This window comes from Myiozetetes cayanensis, unplaced genomic scaffold (assembly GCF_022539395.1).
Source record: "Myiozetetes cayanensis isolate MyiCay16 unplaced genomic scaffold, myiCay2020 scf21, whole genome shotgun sequence".
NCBI lineage: Eukaryota > Metazoa > Chordata > Aves > Passeriformes > Tyrannidae > Myiozetetes > Myiozetetes cayanensis.
This window is the reverse complement of record NW_026087423.1, coordinates 2,206,196-2,225,418: the sequence shown is the minus strand read 5'-3', so window position 1 is coordinate 2,225,418 and position 19,223 is coordinate 2,206,196. Positions and strand designations below refer to the sequence as shown.

At 45.5% G+C, this 19,223-nt stretch overlaps 1 protein-coding gene across 1 annotated transcript in view; it reads right to left on the bottom strand.

The window, feature by feature from the left end:
• MED13L (mediator complex subunit 13L) overlaps window positions 1-19,223 on the bottom strand; it is a 163,287-nt gene that overhangs the window by 83,612 nt on the left and 60,452 nt on the right. Inside the window, exon 3 of the mRNA XM_050318231.1 lies at window positions 928-1,012. Within this exon, the coding sequence (XP_050174188.1) occupies window positions 928-1,012 (85 nt within the window). The remainder of the gene's footprint in view (window positions 1-927; window positions 1,013-19,223) is intronic.

Sequence of the window (19,223 nt, the reverse complement as noted above, 5' to 3'; positions counted from 1 at the left end):
GTGACGAGATCAAAGTATTTGCTTTTTTTCTGAAAGAAAAATAGGCAATGCTGCCTCCTGAAAAAGTGCTGTAACACAAAGGTGTGTTAAATTTTGTAACACCGAGGTGCATTAAATTTTTTATTAAATATTATTATTACTACTACTACTTGTGAAAAAGTGGGACTAGTTTGATGAAATTTAATTTAATCCAAATTTGTAGGAACTAAGACATCGTATAGGAAGGTCCTGAAAAACTGCAGAAACAGAAATAAAACTCTACAGTCCAAGATGCCATGTCACACACTACAGGCCTAATAACAAGATAATCTTCAGTGAGCTTAAGAGTTGATAGCTGGATTAAGAAGAAAAAGCCATAAGTGTATTAAGTAATCACAGAATAACTTTGCAGTCAAGATATATATAGATATATATAGATATATATGATCAATATATGAGAATACATTAGGCCTCTCAGAACCAGGAACTGCTAAGCTTCACCCCAAATACCGTGCACAAATTTAATCAAGTTGTGACATACCTGTAACTAGGAAGAATGGGAAAAGAGAGTTAAGAGCTTTAAGATATGCATCAAGATATGTAACCTCAAAGGGGCTGAAGGTCAGATACAATTATTCTCTGTAAACACCTCGGGAAGGTGAAAACTTTTCTGTTTCGCTTTTGAAACAGCTCCCCAGTAAAAATCTGAGCAGAAATACAGATCAACATTATCCTTTGCAGGAGTGTTTAATCAGATTGCACAGCATTTAGTAATAAATTACTGAAGCTAACGACTTAAGAGAGCCATCCCTACCCTGTTCTCTTGCCCTACAGTTCTACATCTGAAAAAGTGTGGTTTGAGAGCAGTACAATATAAATGCTCTGCAGGTATCCCTGCATTATTTTAAGTATCAAAATGAAACATTTGAGCCCTAGAGCTTTTCTTACCTTTCCAGAAGATTATGAATCGCTTTGAAGAGCAGGGTCCTGCACTCATAGGAAAGTCCATTCTCCCAGAATCCTTCTTCCACCACTGCAAAAACATAAAACATCAACGTGCTCAGGACAGGGAAACGCAAACATTTATCCAAAATTTATCCAGAAATTTCCAACAATAGCTTATTTCAATAAGCTGTTTCAACTATTACCTACACTGCCCATGTAGCTTTAATCTCTACTTGCTGCAGACACCGACTTTGAATTAAAAATAAAAAAAAAAAACCACAAAGGCATAAAATCAAACCCATTTGTTTGTAGCCTTCAATATTCAAGTACAGGGGTGAGGAATTCGTGATCGTTCTTTGCCACCACTCCTCAGAGTTCCTTTAGAAACTTATCCACAGATGCAGACAATCAAGAAACAAAGCGAATCATTAAAGGTGTGAAATCAATTTACATAACTTAAACGACATTAAACAACTCCCCTGAACCTCTCACCGTCACACTCAAGTGAAATTCCTCCACTGTACTGACTTAAACTACTGCAGATTTTGGGCCAAAATAAAAACTGTGCATCGGTACCAAACTACAGGGAGTTAAAAATTTTGGAGTTAAAACAAACAAACAAAAAAATCTAATTATCTCTCATAGAGGAACGAAGCAAGCACCTGAAGGATACACAAACCTCAGAAATGTCTGCTGTCATTGCTCATGGATTTGGCTGCTAAAACTACCAAGCGCTGAGCTATTTCTGGTATGCCCGCACCAGATTCCAAATCTCATTCAGCCAGAAGACGCAGAGTGAAAACAGATGATTAAATAACTTCGTCAAGGAGGAAGAATTTGTTAATTGTCTGAGCTCTGCCATTTCAACTTTACAGGAATAGTCGGCACATCTTTAGAAATGCAAACATAAAACTCTACTTACTGCATGTTAAGCACTGAATACTTAACACCCCTCCCCGGCCCATTTACAGGAGGAGACCTTCCAGCAGCACGTCTGTCATGCAGAGATGATTATCTAAGGAGAGTTTACTCTACAACCGCGTTTAAAAGTCAAGCTTCCAAGGAGTTTGTGCTGCCTGGTAAATACTAATATCGCCGGTGCTCAGAGCCCGGAGCCCAGCACTGCTCGCTGCCTCCCCAGGACCTGCAGCTCCGGCAGGAAAAGGCCGATTGCTGCATGTGCAGGGTGGTGATACGCTAATGCCGCTAACAGAGTCTCTCTCCTCGTGCAGAATGGAAAAGCCATGTTTTAGTCCCTAAATCACCTTATCGAACGGCACAGGCCTTCCCCAGAAGAATGGCAAGACACACGCGGGAGCCAAAGCCCCTTCCTTTGAAAGCACAGCGTGCTCGGAACCCTCCCCGGCAGCGAGGGTGTCATGGGCCATGGCTGTTCACTGCACACACCTTCCCATGGCCTCGCGTTTGTGTGCAGAACTGTGCTCCTGGGAAACTCAGAGCCTCCCTGCGTTATCAGAACTACTGATGTCTAAATTCTCCATAGCTCAGCACCACTGAAGGCCGGGATGCTGCCAGGGTGCTACAGCAATGCACTTAAAAACTGCACCATTCCCAAATACATCAACGGGTCTATGTGTGTATAATATATGCACATATATACATGTAATATATATACATGCCAGGGGAGGTTGAGGTTGGACATCAGGAAGAAATTCTTTACAGAGAGAGTGCTCAGCTCTTGGAATGGGCTGCCCAGGGAGGGGGTGGAGTCACTGTCCCTGGAAGTGTGTAAGGTGAGACTGGATGGGCTGGGAACCATGGCGGGGTTGGATCAAGGGTTGGACTGGATGATCTCGGAGGGCTTTTCCAACCCAGCTGATTCTATGATTCCATATGTAGTTTTTAAGTTACATATCTCTGTATAGGTCTATATATACACACATATATATATATTATGAGAGAGATCACACCTGAGTTCAACTCGATGAAAATTCCATATTTAAATAAAAATATCACATTTTTAGCGTCATGAAGTTGACAGAATCTGTTAAAGCTAAAAGAAATTCCCTATTACACAGCCCTGAGCTCTCCTTGAGTTCCACCCTACCCTAGGGTGTACTGCCAGTGTTGTCCCTGCTTTAAGAAATTCACTCAAAGTGGGAGAGACAAGCACCAATTCCATGATTTTGCAGGAGAGTTCCCCCCATCCAGTTCTGATGTTCTCAATCCTAACTCATCACCCACTCCCAGCCTAACAGACCCAGCTACAGAACAACAACATCATCTCTCAGAACTACTTTCTGCCAGTATAATTTTGCCAGTCCAGAAGAAGTCAGGTCAGACTGTGCTGCTTTACACCGTTTAAATGTACTATTCTGTAGAGCTGGAATCATTTCAATACCAAATTATTGTGGTACAGGACATGCCCTGTGCTGTTTCTCCCTGCTCATCTCCTCTGGGATACCCCCACAAACCGGGACTGGTGGGATGTGAAAGCCCCACACATCCCAGCAGGAGGGCTGGGATGAGGGAATGGAAACTGCCCAGCTGCACTCACGGCTGTCCCACCCTCAGCATAAGGAATGGCATTGAGGAACATGTCCAAAATCCTCGGAAATGCAGGAGAAAGCCACGTTAACCTCGCCCTGGAAGTCCTGGCAGCCGAGCCCAAGGGTTGTGTCTGATGATGAGATCAGACTGGCTGAGGAGCTGCAGTGCCTGGGACAGGGAAAAGGGGAAAGTCTGCACTGGGATCATCCCTCAATACTCTAATTTTCCAAACTGGTTTTGGTATCGCTCAGCACTCAACTAAATTATATATGAAATGGAAATAAAATTATTTCCCTATTAAATTTAACTCTGGGTATATCATAAGACATTGCCATAACCATTTTCCTATAATAAATAATGCCTTTAATTCCCTGATATATTAATGCACTATACTTACTGTAATTACCTCTAATGCTTCTTTATCCTGCTAAAAAAAGTACCTCTCACAATTAAGGGCATGGACACATGTCTGATGCACTAAAAATGAGGAGGAAAAATTAGAAGTGCAGCATTTCACTTCCTCTCTGCTCTTCAGCTTCCTGATCCAGACTCCAAAAGTGTTTAAATAACTGGAGCAGGTTTCAGCCTCAAGTAACAACCCTTGGCAAAACAAGAAAAATTAGACTATCCCTGTAAATTGCGAAGTTCCTGACACGAGGTTTTTAGATTTTTAGAAGAGTATTTTAAGGTCCACGTAGCAGATTGAAGGCCAGGGAGTAACTGCTGGTCTCTGTCCGTCTACACAACGATTTGTAACGCTCTTAACGCTCAGCAGGTTGAACTCCAGCCCTCCTCAGTGCTGCCAACAGCTCTTCCAGGCACAGCCAACAGAGTGAAGGTGCTGCACAGGTTCCAAAACATGCCAAGCACCTCCATCCTGTCCTGAGGGGATTCCTGTTACTCCAGCTGAAATATTTCTCTTTAGACACAACAAATGTGACACTGCACACCAGCTGTGAAAGGATCTTCCAAAAAAGAGAACTCCTGAGGGAAGGGTCATGCAAAGACTGAACGTTTCAGTAAGAGAAGGTATCACAGAGGCTGTAACTCTGCTTTCCTCCAGGAAAGCCGGAGCAGAGACAGGAGTTTGGAGAGGCAGCACAGCCGATGGGACACCCCGTGGGTCACACCCTCCAGGGGCTGGGGAGACAAAGCTGTGGCTAAGCTGATCCCTTGTTTGCAGCAATCCCCTCCTGAGCAGGGTGGCACACTGGGTGACCTCCTGGGGCCCAGGCTCCCTGTCATCCGTCAATCCTCAGCTCCTCCAGGTTCACACCGATGGATGTGATGGATTTACACCGATGTTCACACAGCTCCCTCTGTGTGCACAGATGTTCATCTGTACATGCTCACTGACCCATCTGAGCCTGTGCCCACTCTGGACGAGTCAAGGATGGCAACTGGGAGTAGCATTTACTTTATTTTAACCAGCAGCTCATCCCCTCCTCGCTGTCCTGCAACAGAGGCAGAACCTTACCAGCACATTTCTCACCAAAAGGAGCAACTACTACACGTGCTTTGTTATTTTGACAATGAAATCACCTCTCAAAATAAACAATGAGTCTATTAATATTGTCTCTAAAAATCAAGATTCTCCGGAAAAAATCAAGAACAGCAGAAAATCCAAACCAAGAAAAAAAGTGTATTTGACACTTAATAGATGACAGCCAAGGTGCTAAATCTCACTGCTGGTCTCCACCCAGAATGGGAATTAATCAACAGCCTTCACATGTGAAGCTTTTAGATATTTGTCATGATTTTGTTTTCGCAGGTTCAAAAAAAAAAAATCAATAAAAGGTTTGTGCTGATTTTTAAGTTTATTCTTGGAGATCAGATGTTGAAAGAATTAAAGGCAACTACAATAATTTAGACTTACACTGGAAATTGATAATTTAAACATACATTAATGAGCAGCTCAGTTGGCTTGGGGTCTTTTTGATTTTCAAGTCAGAGATATTAAGGCCTTCAAAGTGTCCCATGATTTTTATGAAGCCAGCCATGTTCTCAAAAAAAAAAAAAAAAAAAAAAAAAAAAAAGAAAAAAAAGAAAAAAAGAACCATTATAAAAATTTCAAGGAGAGAAGTCGCAGCCAAATATCAAAGCAAATACTTCAATAATTTTAGGTCTCCCAGCAGAGATACTGGAAAGATAATAAGATCTCTGTTCTGCTTCAGTGACCAAACTGACATATTTTACTTAAAAGAAAATATAGGAAGGAAGGAGAAGGCAAGTTGAGGCTGCAGAGATAGTTATACCTTTAAGAAATCCAGCCACCCACATTTTAATAATTCAGGTCACCCTGCCTTGTGCAGTTTAAAAGCAGAATTAGTTTCAAAGAATACATATTTCCTCAGAGCTATGTTACATATTTCCTTTTAATGTATCATATTGCAGCAACAGCTGAAATGAACGTCTAGACATCAAAAACAAGGCCTTATTCCCACCTACTGCTTTTTTACCTCAGGCAGCAGAGCTAATGAAACCCATTATCCAGAACACTGCCCTCGGTTACCACATTGGCCACTGCAAACGTGGAAAAAGAACACCCACTCTGGGACGGGGCCGGTTATTCAGCCATTAAAATTACTGAAAATCAATTTCTTGCAGCCCGCTGCAGAAACGCTGATAGATTAAAGCAGGACACATGGGACAAGGAGATTACTGCCAGGGAAGATTACTGTGTCAAACTGCCGGGGACAGGGAGCTCCTCGGGAGTCACGTTTGGCCTCCTGCTTCCCACGGAACACGGAGGGAAGCTGCACGTTTTCCACGTGCAGCTGCGCTTTTCGGAAACACGGGGCCAACAGCAACCTCTGACCAAATCGGGAATTCAGTTACTAAAAAAGCAAGCATTTAATTTTTCATTTGAATTTTTATTGAGGTGCCCTTAAAGGCAGTATTTCAAAAGCCAACCGGCGTTTTGAAGCATCATTTCTTCTAAAAAAAAAAAATAAAATTTTGAGTTAAACGAATAACAACGCAAAGCAATGGTACATTAATTCTGAAAAACTATATTATACCCATAAAAATCCAATTAAAGGCAACGCTACTGATCGATCATTGCCGTCCTGCCATTGATCACCTTGTAAAATCTGCGTTGGAGTCATTAGTGATTAAATTGACTTATTACTAAATCAGATTCAACCCACTTAGAGATCTAATTTCCTTGTGCTGGTTATGATTGTAGGGAAATCGTGCTGCTCGCTCGCCCGGGCCTGAGGATCCATCTCGGCTCTCTCCCCCAAGCCAGAATGAACCAACGCAGCAGAAACGCTCCCCAGAACGACCCCTTTGTGCTCATCTGCTTGCCAGCAGAGCTCAGCGGGGAACACGGGCTGTACAGGCACAGAATGTTTCCAATCCAGGTCCTGCCAAGGGATCCTGAGCAGCTCCCGTTCCAGGGAAATGGGAATGTCAACGGGGACGTCGCTGAAGGTGCTGCTCAGACACGGCCCCGGTTTGCATTTCAGCCACCGCCATTTTCGACACAAAACCCAACACTGCCAAGCAGAGTCGGCTACGAAACCAAAATTGTTGCACTTCAGAAGGATAAATAAAACCTTCAAAGGCAACAGCTGTGGAATATCACAGGAATACTCCCCGGCTTTAATTGTTGCGCATTGAAACAGAAATTAGCATAATAGCTATTTATTGGAAAACAGATGGTAGGTAACTATGTGCACTTAGATTGTGTTAGCACTACTTAAAGGATTACTTTTATCGCTTCCTCTCTCCCAGTGGGTACAAAGTTGTTTTTTTATAAAATACACACTCAGTGTCGCATCCTCCCCCTGTCCCACGCTCTCGCATTCCTCTCCTCCCTCCCGGTCCCTGCTGCCTTCCCACCGGAGATCCACCACCACATCTTCACAGGGCTGTTTTCTCAGCATCTTGGTTAACCCCAGCGATTATCTGGGAAAGCAGGAGGAGCGTTTCTGTGTAATTACAGCTCGGGCCTGCTCTCTCTGTGTAGGAATGCAGGGCTGAGCCGCTGCTGGAGACAGGAGAGGTTCCAAACCAAACCAGGGATCTGCTGGGTGGTGTTTGCTCTGAGTGCTTCCTACAGTCACCAGCCCCATCCCAAGGAAGAGCAAAGTGAACTGAAACAAGGCTCAGTTTTATGTGCTTCACACAGATTCCAGAAGCCAAGTGGGAAGTTGTTTGCAGTGGGAAACCCGCTCTCGTGTGCCAGAAAAATCCCCCCAGTCCCTGATTTCCACCCTTTCATTTGTCCCACCGTGTGTTTGTGCTGAGCAGTTTTATTTCCAAGCCACTCTGTATTTCTTTGCAGAGGTGTTTCCTAGAGATGAAAAGCATAACCTGACCATAGTGAAACCAGACTAAATGTTTGGGGAGATTCTCATCATCTTCTCCTGAAGTGTTCTGGGCTAAGGATGCCATGGAAAGAAGTGTTTGCTTAACTTTACTCCTGGGAGTTTCTAGAATTTCCTCCCACATCTGTGAACTTTTCATTTTCTGTTCCTTCTTGTTTCCCTCTTCTTCTCTTCTATTTTCCTCAGAAAAACATAAAAGCAGACCCCAAAAACTCCAAAGGAAATGTTTACAAGTATTACTACGCTCTCCTAATCCCAGAAACAATCCGTACTCTCTCTTCTTTCCCCTTCCAAACCTCCAAGGTCTCTTTGTTTTCTCCCATTTTCAGCGACCACCTGGGCCTTACAGCCAGCACGACCCTCATTCCACACATCACCTCCAACCACCCCCTTCTGCCTTTTGATCTTGGTGGTTTCCAAGAAAACCAAACCCCTGCAGTGTACCTGCAGCAGGGACACCTTTCCCTCTGCACCCACGATGTGATGAGAGCAAGGACTTTTATTTTTCCTCTCTGCACTCAGCTGTGGTTTGTCACTGCTGGCACAAGGACTGTGCTCCCCCATCCCCACAGCCCGGAGCTCTGTTGGAGGTAAAGGAATGTCCGAGGGCAGGGAGTCCCTGTGGAGAAAGCAGAGCCATCCAGCCATCCCTGGAGTGACAATGCATCTGTATTAATCCATACTTGGAAAGTGAAAGGAACCCAAAGCCTTCCCAAAGGACGCAAGACGTCACTGCTGGAACACAGGTCCCTTCGGAGAGCAGCACAGGGATGCTCCTTCCCTCCTCCTCAGCACAGGTTTGCCTTAAAAACCATTCTCCAGACAGACAATCCCGTGTCAGACTGCAATCCCAGCCCATGGGAATTATCCCCATTCCTCCTGAGCCAGCCCCCACTGATCCCAACATCTGCAGGGACGACCCTCCCCGATATCTTCCAGAGTAATTCCAGGACTTCCCCCGGCTCAGGACATGCCATGGAGTGACCAGGGGACATGGAAACAGGATTCCTCAGGGAGGGACAACACCGGAGCCTCTCCCTGCCCTTCAGTTCCCTCCTCCCGGGAAGGGCAGAGCCAGGATGGGGTGTCAGCTCCTGCACAGAGCCAGCTCCTGGCAGGATGAGCTGCTGCTTTCCAGCAGGTTTGCATGGATATGGGGAGAATACAACAGGAGGAAACACAAGATCTCTGAGGTATCCAAAGAGGTTTATGGAGGAATTCTGGGTGTAACGCTGCCCAGTCTCCCCAAGACCCCAGTTCCACCCAGCTGGGCTCTTCTCAGGGAAACAAGGAACTGTGATATTTCCACCTCAGCTCTGTGCTTATCTAACCAAGGCAATATTTGGCTTTCCATTACTTCAGATTTGCATCTACTGTTCTGCATAAAAATTAGGAATTGTGCTCAGTTCACACTTGCTTTTGGACCTGTATCACCTCACCGCCTCCACACTCCTACTTCCCTCTTGCCCTTTATTTATGTCTTTTTCAATATATAATGGTTACAGAAATAACATTTTTCAGTAGAAAATCTTCTTTTCCTTAACTTACTTGAAATGATGTATTACAAGAAAACCAAATTTTGATTGAACTAAAGGATACAGGAAATACTTTTATAGCAGCCCCTCGTTCTAAACACACATCACGTGCCACACACACGACAGTTGAAGGTCCCAAGTGTGAACTACAACACCAATTCCATTATACATGGAACATATCAGATAAGTCCTCTTTATATTCCTGCTTGAAACTAGAAAAAGGGGTGAGCAAACATACTTTTTTATCTTATCCATCACGTCAAAATAACGCTTTAAAGCTTATTTTACTGCCTGTATTCCTGCCTCCCCACTGGAATTCACTACAAGATTTTACACAGCAGTGAACGACAAAATTGACTTTGCAATTTGTTTTCTTAAAAACCTGCTGAAGCAGAAGGGCCCAAAAAAACCCCAAACCTCACCCAGCAATCACCAAAAATACAAAGTACGAGTTAGCAACAGGCAAACCCGAATTTAATATTGCTGGCTGGTTTTTGGAGCAGCAAAGATCCCTTCCGACCCAAACCTTCCCATGATCCTGGAGGTCTGTCCAGACACGACTCTCAGCTTGTGATTTTTATAAATTATAAAATAAATTTCAGTTTACAATGCTTAGACATATTCACAAACACAGGTGAGACTTCAGCAATAACCAACACCAGTGCAAAAATGGTTCTGGTCAGACTTGATGCTCATAAATTAAATACTTGGAAAAATCCTTTTTGAAACAAAAGGTGAGTTTAAAGACTCTGATTTTGCAAGAATTTTGGGGAAAAAAACCAAATTGAAAATGCACCTTAAATTGAGGTATTAAGAACAGCATGAATGAAGTTTCTTTTTGAAGATGTGCCGGTGCAAACCATTTCCCCTTTGGAAGGGCAGCAGACTTCCCAAACCACAGGCACAGAATCAAAGGGTAGAAAAGACTTCAAGGGACAAGGCAACCGTATTTTTGCCATTCTGTTTGTTCCCTGTTGGATTTTAGTGCTCCCCACGAGGCCAAAATACTCTGTGCTCTTCTGTAAGCAAATGCTGACTCGAGTTTGCCACTGGTTAAACCGAATTAAAAACAAAATAAGAGCTACTGTGCTGGGCTCTGCCAAGGAAGGCTCTGATAGTGAGGCAGCAGAATGTCAGGCAGGTTTTTAAGGCTATTTTTGTCCTGTGAGAGGAGCCAGCAGAGGGAGCTGGCTGGGACCAGGCCCTGGGCTCTGCTTTTCACATTAAGAAAAGGATCCGAGATCACACAGGCTAAAAATAAACCTTCTGGGAAAAAAAAAAACCTGACCACACTCAATAATAAACATATTAGAAGAGAGCAGGTTTGGAGTAGAGACAGTTTTAAGTGCTGCTTTTAAAATAAAACCTCCATATGAAACAGCTTTAAAAGCAGAGTAACTTCCTTGAAACACAATCCAGTGAAAGCGCTCGGGATCAAACCTGTGCCGGGATCCCTTGGGAAAGGCTCAGCCAGATCCCTGGGAACCCTCATCTCTGTTGCTTCCACCGGCTGAACAGGGACTTATATACTTTCAGGCATCTTTGATTTTTAATTAATAACGTTTCTAACATTCAGGCTTTCCCAAAGTTTTGGAATTCCTGAGTTTTCCCATTCCCGCTTCAGGCCGCTGCAGTGAGTGGGGACTGGGCCACACCGAGGGGGTTTTCCTAACGCTGGGCTGTCAACAATCCCTGCTCCCCCCTGCTCTGCTGGCGCCTCTCAGCACAGAAAACACCAGGAACCATCAATGAATCAACGCAGCCGTGCCCAGAGTGTCCCTGCCCCTCACAGAAACTTCCCTGAGCACTCTCAGGGCTGTCTGGCCCCACACAGTTCTGTCCCCGCTGAACAACAACCCCTCCAGGAGCTCTTTCAGACCTGGATGGAAAATCTATTTTTAAATTAGCATATTCTTATTTTTAAGAATGTATTTATTTGTCCTTATTTATAAACAGAAGGTATCGGAGGTGGGGGGGAAATAAGGACGACTCAACATGGCACTGGGGATGGGAAAAACAAATTACTGAAGACTGGAGAGGCATTTTGGAAATGCCTGAGTCTTTGGAATTCTGCACAGCAACAAAGAAAGCACCAAGATTTCAGAGGCTAGCCCAGACCATCGAACAGGCACTTTGTTCTCATAATAATATCTACAGCAATTATTAATTTAAAGCCAGTCCTGCTCCATAAGGATCACTCCTACAATAGTTACTGCACACAGAGGACCCAAGTGAGCAGGATTCCCCTGGGATGAGGGGAGCAGCCCAGAAGAAAGAACAACTTCCTATCCAACCAAAAAAGTGATGCCACTTCAGACTCCTCTGTCCTTGGGACTCCTTCTGAAGATCAGTTTTACAAAATTTGGGACTGCACATCCACAAAAAACATCCACCCTTCCCAGGCATCCCTCCCGCGTTCCCTGCTGGAGCCCTTTCCCACATCCATATTTCACCAGGAGCCGTCTCCCTCACTGCTGGCTCTGCAATGCAAATGTAATATGTTGTTCACTTTGCAGGCTGTTGCCATGGATATTAATGTGATGTCATAAATTGTTACATCTTCATTGCAGAAACAAAATGAAAGGGCTCGGAAGCAGGAGGAGAACAAGAACTCATCTAGGGAAGCATATTTAGGAATAACCAACTGTTGTACAAACCACAAACAGAAAAGAGACACACAAATGTGTATTTTAATTTAGTGCTGTCGAATGCTTCTCTACATAAGTGCTTCCCAAAAGATTCCAAATTCCTTATTTATTTTTTTTTCTTACTGGACTGTTACCTGCACAGCAACAGATGGAACAGCACTTCAGAATTCAGCTTTTTGGAAACACCTTCTGAACTCCCACCTTAAACACCAGGCAGCGGCCAACCACCCCAGCACTCCTTCCATCCCTCCCTCCTCCTTTTCCTTTCATCCCAGCTACTTCTGGATAACCAGTCCCATTTACTGCACACAGCCCGTGGCAGCAGCAGTGGCAGGTACTTCATTTCTGAAAAATCCGGACTTGTGGTTTGCCCCTTAAAAAAATTATTACCTACACCTATTCCTCAAGTTTTGCTCTCCAGGGACTCCAGGAACAAACTGGAACAAAATTTACTTTTCCCTCATTAAAACAGTAGTTAAGATTACGGCAAGTTAATCTCCTTTATCTGTAGATATACACGAGGAGAGAAAGAATGATTTAGCTCAGAGAAAAGCATAACACAGTATAAAGCACACCCAGTGCTCACAGTCAATTTACGTCCTTTAGAACCAAGAGAATCCAGGATTTCCCTCATTTTCAATTAGTCAAGCTGTCTCCTTTAATCTTTTCCCCAAACAGTTTAGCTGTTCTGGAAGTGGATTTAACTAAGTCCAAAGACACACAGCAAGTGGGGAATGAATGGGCACTTCTGGCTCCCCAGACCTGCTGACCTGCCCAGGAATACTCGGGAATGACACCATTCCCAGGACACGTTCCCTGCTGTCACTGTCACCAAAGGTGCATCAAAGGAGGAGGCAGCCCTTGGACAAGGAGAATCCTTGTGCTGTCTAACCCCCTCCACAATGGGATATCCCCAGTCACTCCTCAGCTCCCAGGGATTTCCCTTGGCAGCTCAAAAAGGAAAAACCCCCTCAAACCTGCCCTGCTTCTCTGGGGTCTTGTGGCACTTCCCTCCCAGTCTACCAGTTCAAGGGTGAGTAACTCACCTATTTCATGGTGTGTGAAGTGTTCTCCCTCTCCCTCTCCAAACTCACTTGAATTGCACATGGAATGGAAAAAATTCCAAATGCCCTCTGTTCAAACCTGCCACCCAACATTTACACTGTTCAGACAACAGAACAGATCTCATCTTCAACAATCCACAGTTATCTTCCCTGCTCTTGCCTGTGGTTTTCGCTTCCACATTCCAATCATGAATCTTAACCTGTTCCCCCAAGCCTCTCACCACTGGACTCTCCATGGTAATTCACCAAACACTTTCTGTTCCTACACCCTCACCCACTGCCTGTGTTTATTTTCTTTGCACTGCTACTTTACTCACCCATTCCCATCCCATGGATTCACACACTGGTTTGGGTTGGGAGGGACATTAAAGCCCATCCAGTGCCACCCCCTGCCATGGTTTATCCAACCTGGCCTTGGACACTTCCAGGGATCCAGGGGCAGCCACAGCTTCTCTGGGCAACCTGGGCCAGGGCCTCCCCACCCTCACAGGGAAGAACTCCTTCCCAATATCCCATCTAACCCTGCCCTCTGGCAGCAGGAAACCACTCCCTGTGTCCTGTCCCTCCATCCCTTGTCCCCAGTCCCTCTCCAGCTCTCCTGGAGCCCCTTCAGGTAGCAGAAGGTTGCCAAGAGCTCTTCAGAGACACCAAGGGTGTAGATCAACATTTATTGCTCACTCCTGACATACTCCTCGACTGAAACTGTTTAATTTTATTCCTGGAGCCTGTGGGTCCCTATTCCAGGGGAGTCACCCAACACAGGCACTTGCAGCAGAAACTGCCCTGTCCACCTGCTCTGAACAGCTCAGCAACAGCTCCTTAATAACATTAAGAACTTCTTACCCTTGAAGGATATGCCCCCCATAATCCCACAGGCTTAAGAAAGCCCAGGGTCAAAGGGCAACAGAAGGTGCCAAACTCAACAGCCCTGAACACACCAGAGCCCCATCCCAGGGGACCAAACAGGAGCAGGAGCAGCACAGGGGACTGAGGAATGTCTCTGGGATGCACCATGGAGTGCAGGGATCCCAAAAGTGCTCCTGTCAGCCCCCAGAGAGCAGCTCTGCACAGCCCGAGCTGGCAGCCGGCTGACAGACCCCAGCCAAGGCCAGAGCTCTGCACGGCTCCTCCCACACCCCCAGCGCTCTGTGCCTCCAGCCCAGGGGTTTGCTGCACATCACCACACGATGTGCTACTGCTGACAAAAACTAATATTATAAATCGAGGTTTTGTTTTATTAAAAAATGCAATTCTGTTTTAAAAACACAGCCATAAGAAGATTATAGCTCAGCCTACTTAGTGTTTCCTAATAGCTCAGCCAACAACACCCGTGTGTTTGTGCATCCTCAGAGAGGACCTGACCTGTCACCCAGCGGGGCCGGCCCAGCAGCTGCGATGGGAGGTGACAGGGAGATCCCAGAATCCCGGGCTGGGCCCCGTCCCACGGATCAGCCTCACCCCACACACAGCCCAGGTGACAGGGAGATCCCAGAATCCCGGGCTGGCCCCGTCCCACGGATCAGCCTCACCCCACACCCAGCCCGGCTGGGTCTGTGCTCCCGCGCCTGCCCCGGGCCACAGCCTCCCTCAGAGCATCATCCCAACCCCCGGGCACCCCGCAATTCCACAGGCACGCCAGGGTGCTGTCCCGGTCTGACAGGGATTCCCCGGATCGGCATCACCCGGCAGGGCGAGGAGGGGAGGAAGAAATCTGCGGTCTGGGCTGTTCCAGCTGACATTTAATGGACACCATCAGTTGCCTTCCTGACAACGATTTTAGTGTCAGAAAGTAAGAGCACCCAGCAAGAACAGGGCCAGTCCCTCCTGTGAGCAAAGCCGAGCTGATTTTCCATCTCCGATGGATCCTGCACTTCAACCAACCCCAAATTCTCACCTCCTTTACCCCAGGAGCAGCAAAGCCAGACCTAATTGACTTTGTCACGCTGGGGATGTAAAAAAAGCAATCCTTAAGTACTGCAAACCACATCCACACCCCTCCGTGGCTAAACACAAATCCCAGCACTCCAACTGCAAATCAGGAGGAAAAACCCCCCTCTGATACATCAGAGCAGCCTCGGCTCTCTCACCCGCAGGATCTCACTCACTTGTAACGTTTAAACATAATCTGACAGCAAATGAAGCTTCATCTGAAGATTACTAAAAGCCTGGCTTTGCTCACTCCCCCTCCGATAAAATACAAACCAACTGGAAGCATATCCTGCTGGAAATGTATTGAATCATATATTCTTTACCCTGATAAAACATAATTATCAATATAACTAACAGATCAATGATTGATGCTACAGACAATTTATTTTATTTGATACCCCTACAGCCTGTAAAAGGCCTTTGCCTTCAAGCACAAAGCATCACAATTACTCCAGATATTATTTTGCTGGCATAAAAATCCACCTCTAATGCATTTAAAACTTCCACAGAGCATATCTAGGTTGTTTAAAGGGGGTAGCAACAGGGAGATAATCCCAGTTTAATAACTCTGCATGTAATTGCTCTGAGCTACCACCCTAAGCTGTCTTACATAAAAAACCATCCCCTGGATCACTCCTCCTGCCCCTTCACCTTGTAAAGTCAGAAAGGAATCAAAATTGGGTCAGTGGGGGTAACTCTGGAAAATTATTGATTTTTTTTTTTTTTAATGTCTGCAAGATTAAAATCAATCAAGTTGTGAAAAACTGCCAGAAAATGCATCAAGTCCCCACGTTTAGGGAAGAGAAATTTCACCACACATGACAATCTCTTCAAGGCAGAACAGCAAAAGACACACAAATTATTCCACCAGGACAGAGATTCCCACTGTAATGGGAAAACAAGTTTGATGAGCAGAGTTTTATACCGAAAATTCTTCTCAGTCCCAACAAATTCCCAATAAATTGCCAGGGAATCTGTAAAGAACAGATACTTGTTCTCACTGCTGTCACTTCTGCATTTCATAAAAAGTGGTCTGAACGCCTTTGCTTTGCCATCTCAAGGAAAGAACGACCCCCACTCAACTCCCTCCTGGTCTCTGGATATTTTAAATGCTTTCAAAAGGCACAAATTAGTCCAAAAGGCTCAAAAGTTCCTGCCTCAGGTCCTGTTGGTCACTGCTTCAGTACAAGATGAATGGAGCAGGAGAACACTAAAAGCAGAGAAATACAGGAGTCAGTGGGCAAACCTTTGTAAATAAGCTTCATTTTGGTAAAGTTACAGAGTCAAACACACACGAGCTTAACCAAGAGGAAAAAAAAAAACAAATTAACTTCTCATCTGGCTCCTTTTCAAATTACAAATTAAGAAAGAAGGGGAAGTGACTGGCTTCATCCTGTAGCTGTTTAGTAAACTCTTACTTTGGTGTATCAAAGGAAGATGTGTATGTATGTATATATATATATTCATAATAAAGAGTGTTATATTCTTCACCACCCTTTAAAAACATTAAATACATTCATTATTCAAGAAAATATTATGGAAAGCACTTTTAAACACAGATTTTTTTTTTTTTAGGAAAGTACTTAATGCACAAAGTCCTCGCAGTGCTTGGGAATGATCCCTTCCAAACTCTGAGATATTCCCACCAAAACAAGTGCACACCAGAGCCTTGTCAGGGCAAGCTTTCATTCACTCCTGGCTGGCTCCCAGTGGATCCCAGGACACATCCGAACCCAAACAGGAGAACGGGAGGGAGGGAGCTCAGAAGCAATTCCAGATCTATCAAGACTGAAATATTACCTGCTATAATAACAGTATTTTCTCTCTGGGAGCTGTGCCAGGGCAGAGCAGCTCCCTGCAGGAGCTGGGGCTCTTCCTGGGGGGTTGGTACCCAAGGAGCACCTTCCATGATGGAGCTACAGATTGACCAGGCAAAATGCAGGGGAATGCTCTTCCCATCAAACCACACAGTCCCACTGCTCACTCCCTGCTTCAGAACCCTCAAACCAGCCAAGGGAATGTGGCACCAAACTGCCCCTCCCTTTAACTGGGGGGCATTTTTATAACTGAATTACCCAGCAGATAAAAAACCAACCCCCAAGCCAAAGGCCAGAGAAAAGGTGCAGGATGAGTGTGCCCTCGTAGGGGTGTGCAGTTATCTCCTCCTGACCATTGGAGAGGTCCTGCTGCTCATGGATAAGTTATTTATAGCTCATCTGGGCAGCATCCACATCTTTAATTCGCAGCAGCTTCCCTTGCCTTTTGAATTAAAAATTGAACTTTACTCCAATGGATTCTCCAGGGGGAAGCATTAAATGTGCCACATCCTGTTCTTTGTTTCAAGGCAGCAGTGTGAAATAATGTAGAGAGCTCAGAGAGCCCTGATGATTGCTGCATATTTCATTAGACTCCAATACTCTTTGTCCCACTTAGAGCCTGCCTACATGCCTTGGGCCATATGGAGCTGGTTAAGCAGGGCCTGTGATTACTACTTGGAAAAATCTACAACAATCATTCTCAGACAATTCTCAGCATTGTGATTACTAAACTTCCAGCTTTTTCAACCTTAAAAAGTAATTGACTGTGTCTAGGATGTCACTAAGCCCCATTTATTAAAAGATCCAAACTGATTGGATAAATATGAGGCACAACAAGTAACTGAGCAGAGGAGCAACGAGCTGTGTTTATCTCTGCACATCCTTTTTAGTAGGTTTGGGGAAATGAACTCCTTCAAAACCAGGAATCAGCAATGTTTTACAGGGCACAGGGCTGAGAGGTGACATGTTTGGGACAGGTCACCTTAACCTGAGCTGCTGCTGTAAAATCAGTTCCTTTTTGTTGTCTGTCTGCTGCCTAAACCATTCACACACTTTGGTTTCCCTGGATCATCTTTTGGTCTGTGACAGACGAATTTGTGACCAGAACTATTTCATGGGGAGCTTCACGTGGAACTGCCCCAAAGGGGAATTTATGGGGAGCTGCCCAGAGGCTCCATTCCCATGGAGGAGCCTGAGTCCATCCCAGTTCCCCCCCAGGTGACCCTCCAGGACACCCTCCTGCCCTCCTCACATGCACCACTGGTTATTTCTGTCAGATAGATCTAATTAATTAGATCATGTTTGTGCAGCATCCAGGAAAGGAAGGCCCTGCTAATACAGTAATCTCTGTTGACAATTCACTCAAGTTTCCAGTGGACCTCTGAAAGCCATCATTCCACGGTGCTCATGCCATGCAGGTTGGGAAGCAGCAATCCAGGGAAAGCTGCCCAGGGGAAAGGTTTCCCTGCTGCCTCCCTGCTCACAGACCCGGCCAGAGAGCATGGGGACACTTGGGGACACTTGTCAGCAGAAGGAGGATGGGCTGATCTTCCTGAGGTTTTCAGTCTGACTAATTCCATAAACTAATCCTGATCATTTCTCAGGACATGCTGAAAACACTCATCCTGCCTGCAGGAGCTCTGCTGGGGAGGGCTGGGTTGGATCTCAGGGAAAGGTTCTTCCCCCAGAGGGTGGTTGGCACTGAACAGGCTCCCCAGGAGGGTTTGGACAACGCTCTGAGGGGCAGGGTGGGATTGTTGGGGTGTCTGTGCATCCAGGACCTGGACTGGATGAGCCTTGGGCGTCCCTTCCAGCTCAGGTTATTCCATGATTCCAAAAACCAGATGCTATTTGCTGCTGAACTTTGCAGCAGCTTCTGCTACTCTAAGGCTACCAAGCAAACTACAAACTAGACAACAAAAAAGAATTAAAAGACAAAAGGTCTGCAAATGCCCAAGACCAGCTTCACCAAAATTTTTCACTTCTTATCCTGTATTTCTTGTTCTCTTCTAGAACCAGTTCCCTCCCCTGAGCTCGTCCCAAGTGCTGACACCCCTGCAGCTCCTCAAAGCTTACAGAGAACTCCAGGCAACCTGTTCCCCCTCCTGTGACATCAGCCACTCAGCTCTAATCCATTTGTGCATTTCTACCCACAGTCAAGGGCTCTAAATCCCACTGGCCCAGAGTAAATATTACATTTGGCTGCAGAAGAGAACGGCGGGTTTGAGGGATGCAAGAGGTGAGGAACAGGGCGCGGATCCAGGAGGGAACTGTCACAGATTTTCATCCCCTCCCTGGCAGGATAAACCCCAACTCCAGCATCCCCAGGGAATGGGGCACTCAAACCTCCCACGTTCTGGCAGTGACCCTGCTTTTGGGGAGTCAGAGGAGGAGCACAAAGCAAAAGCTCTCCCTGCCTCAAGAACCCGAGCAAGGAACACTCCAGAGCAGACGGGCACTA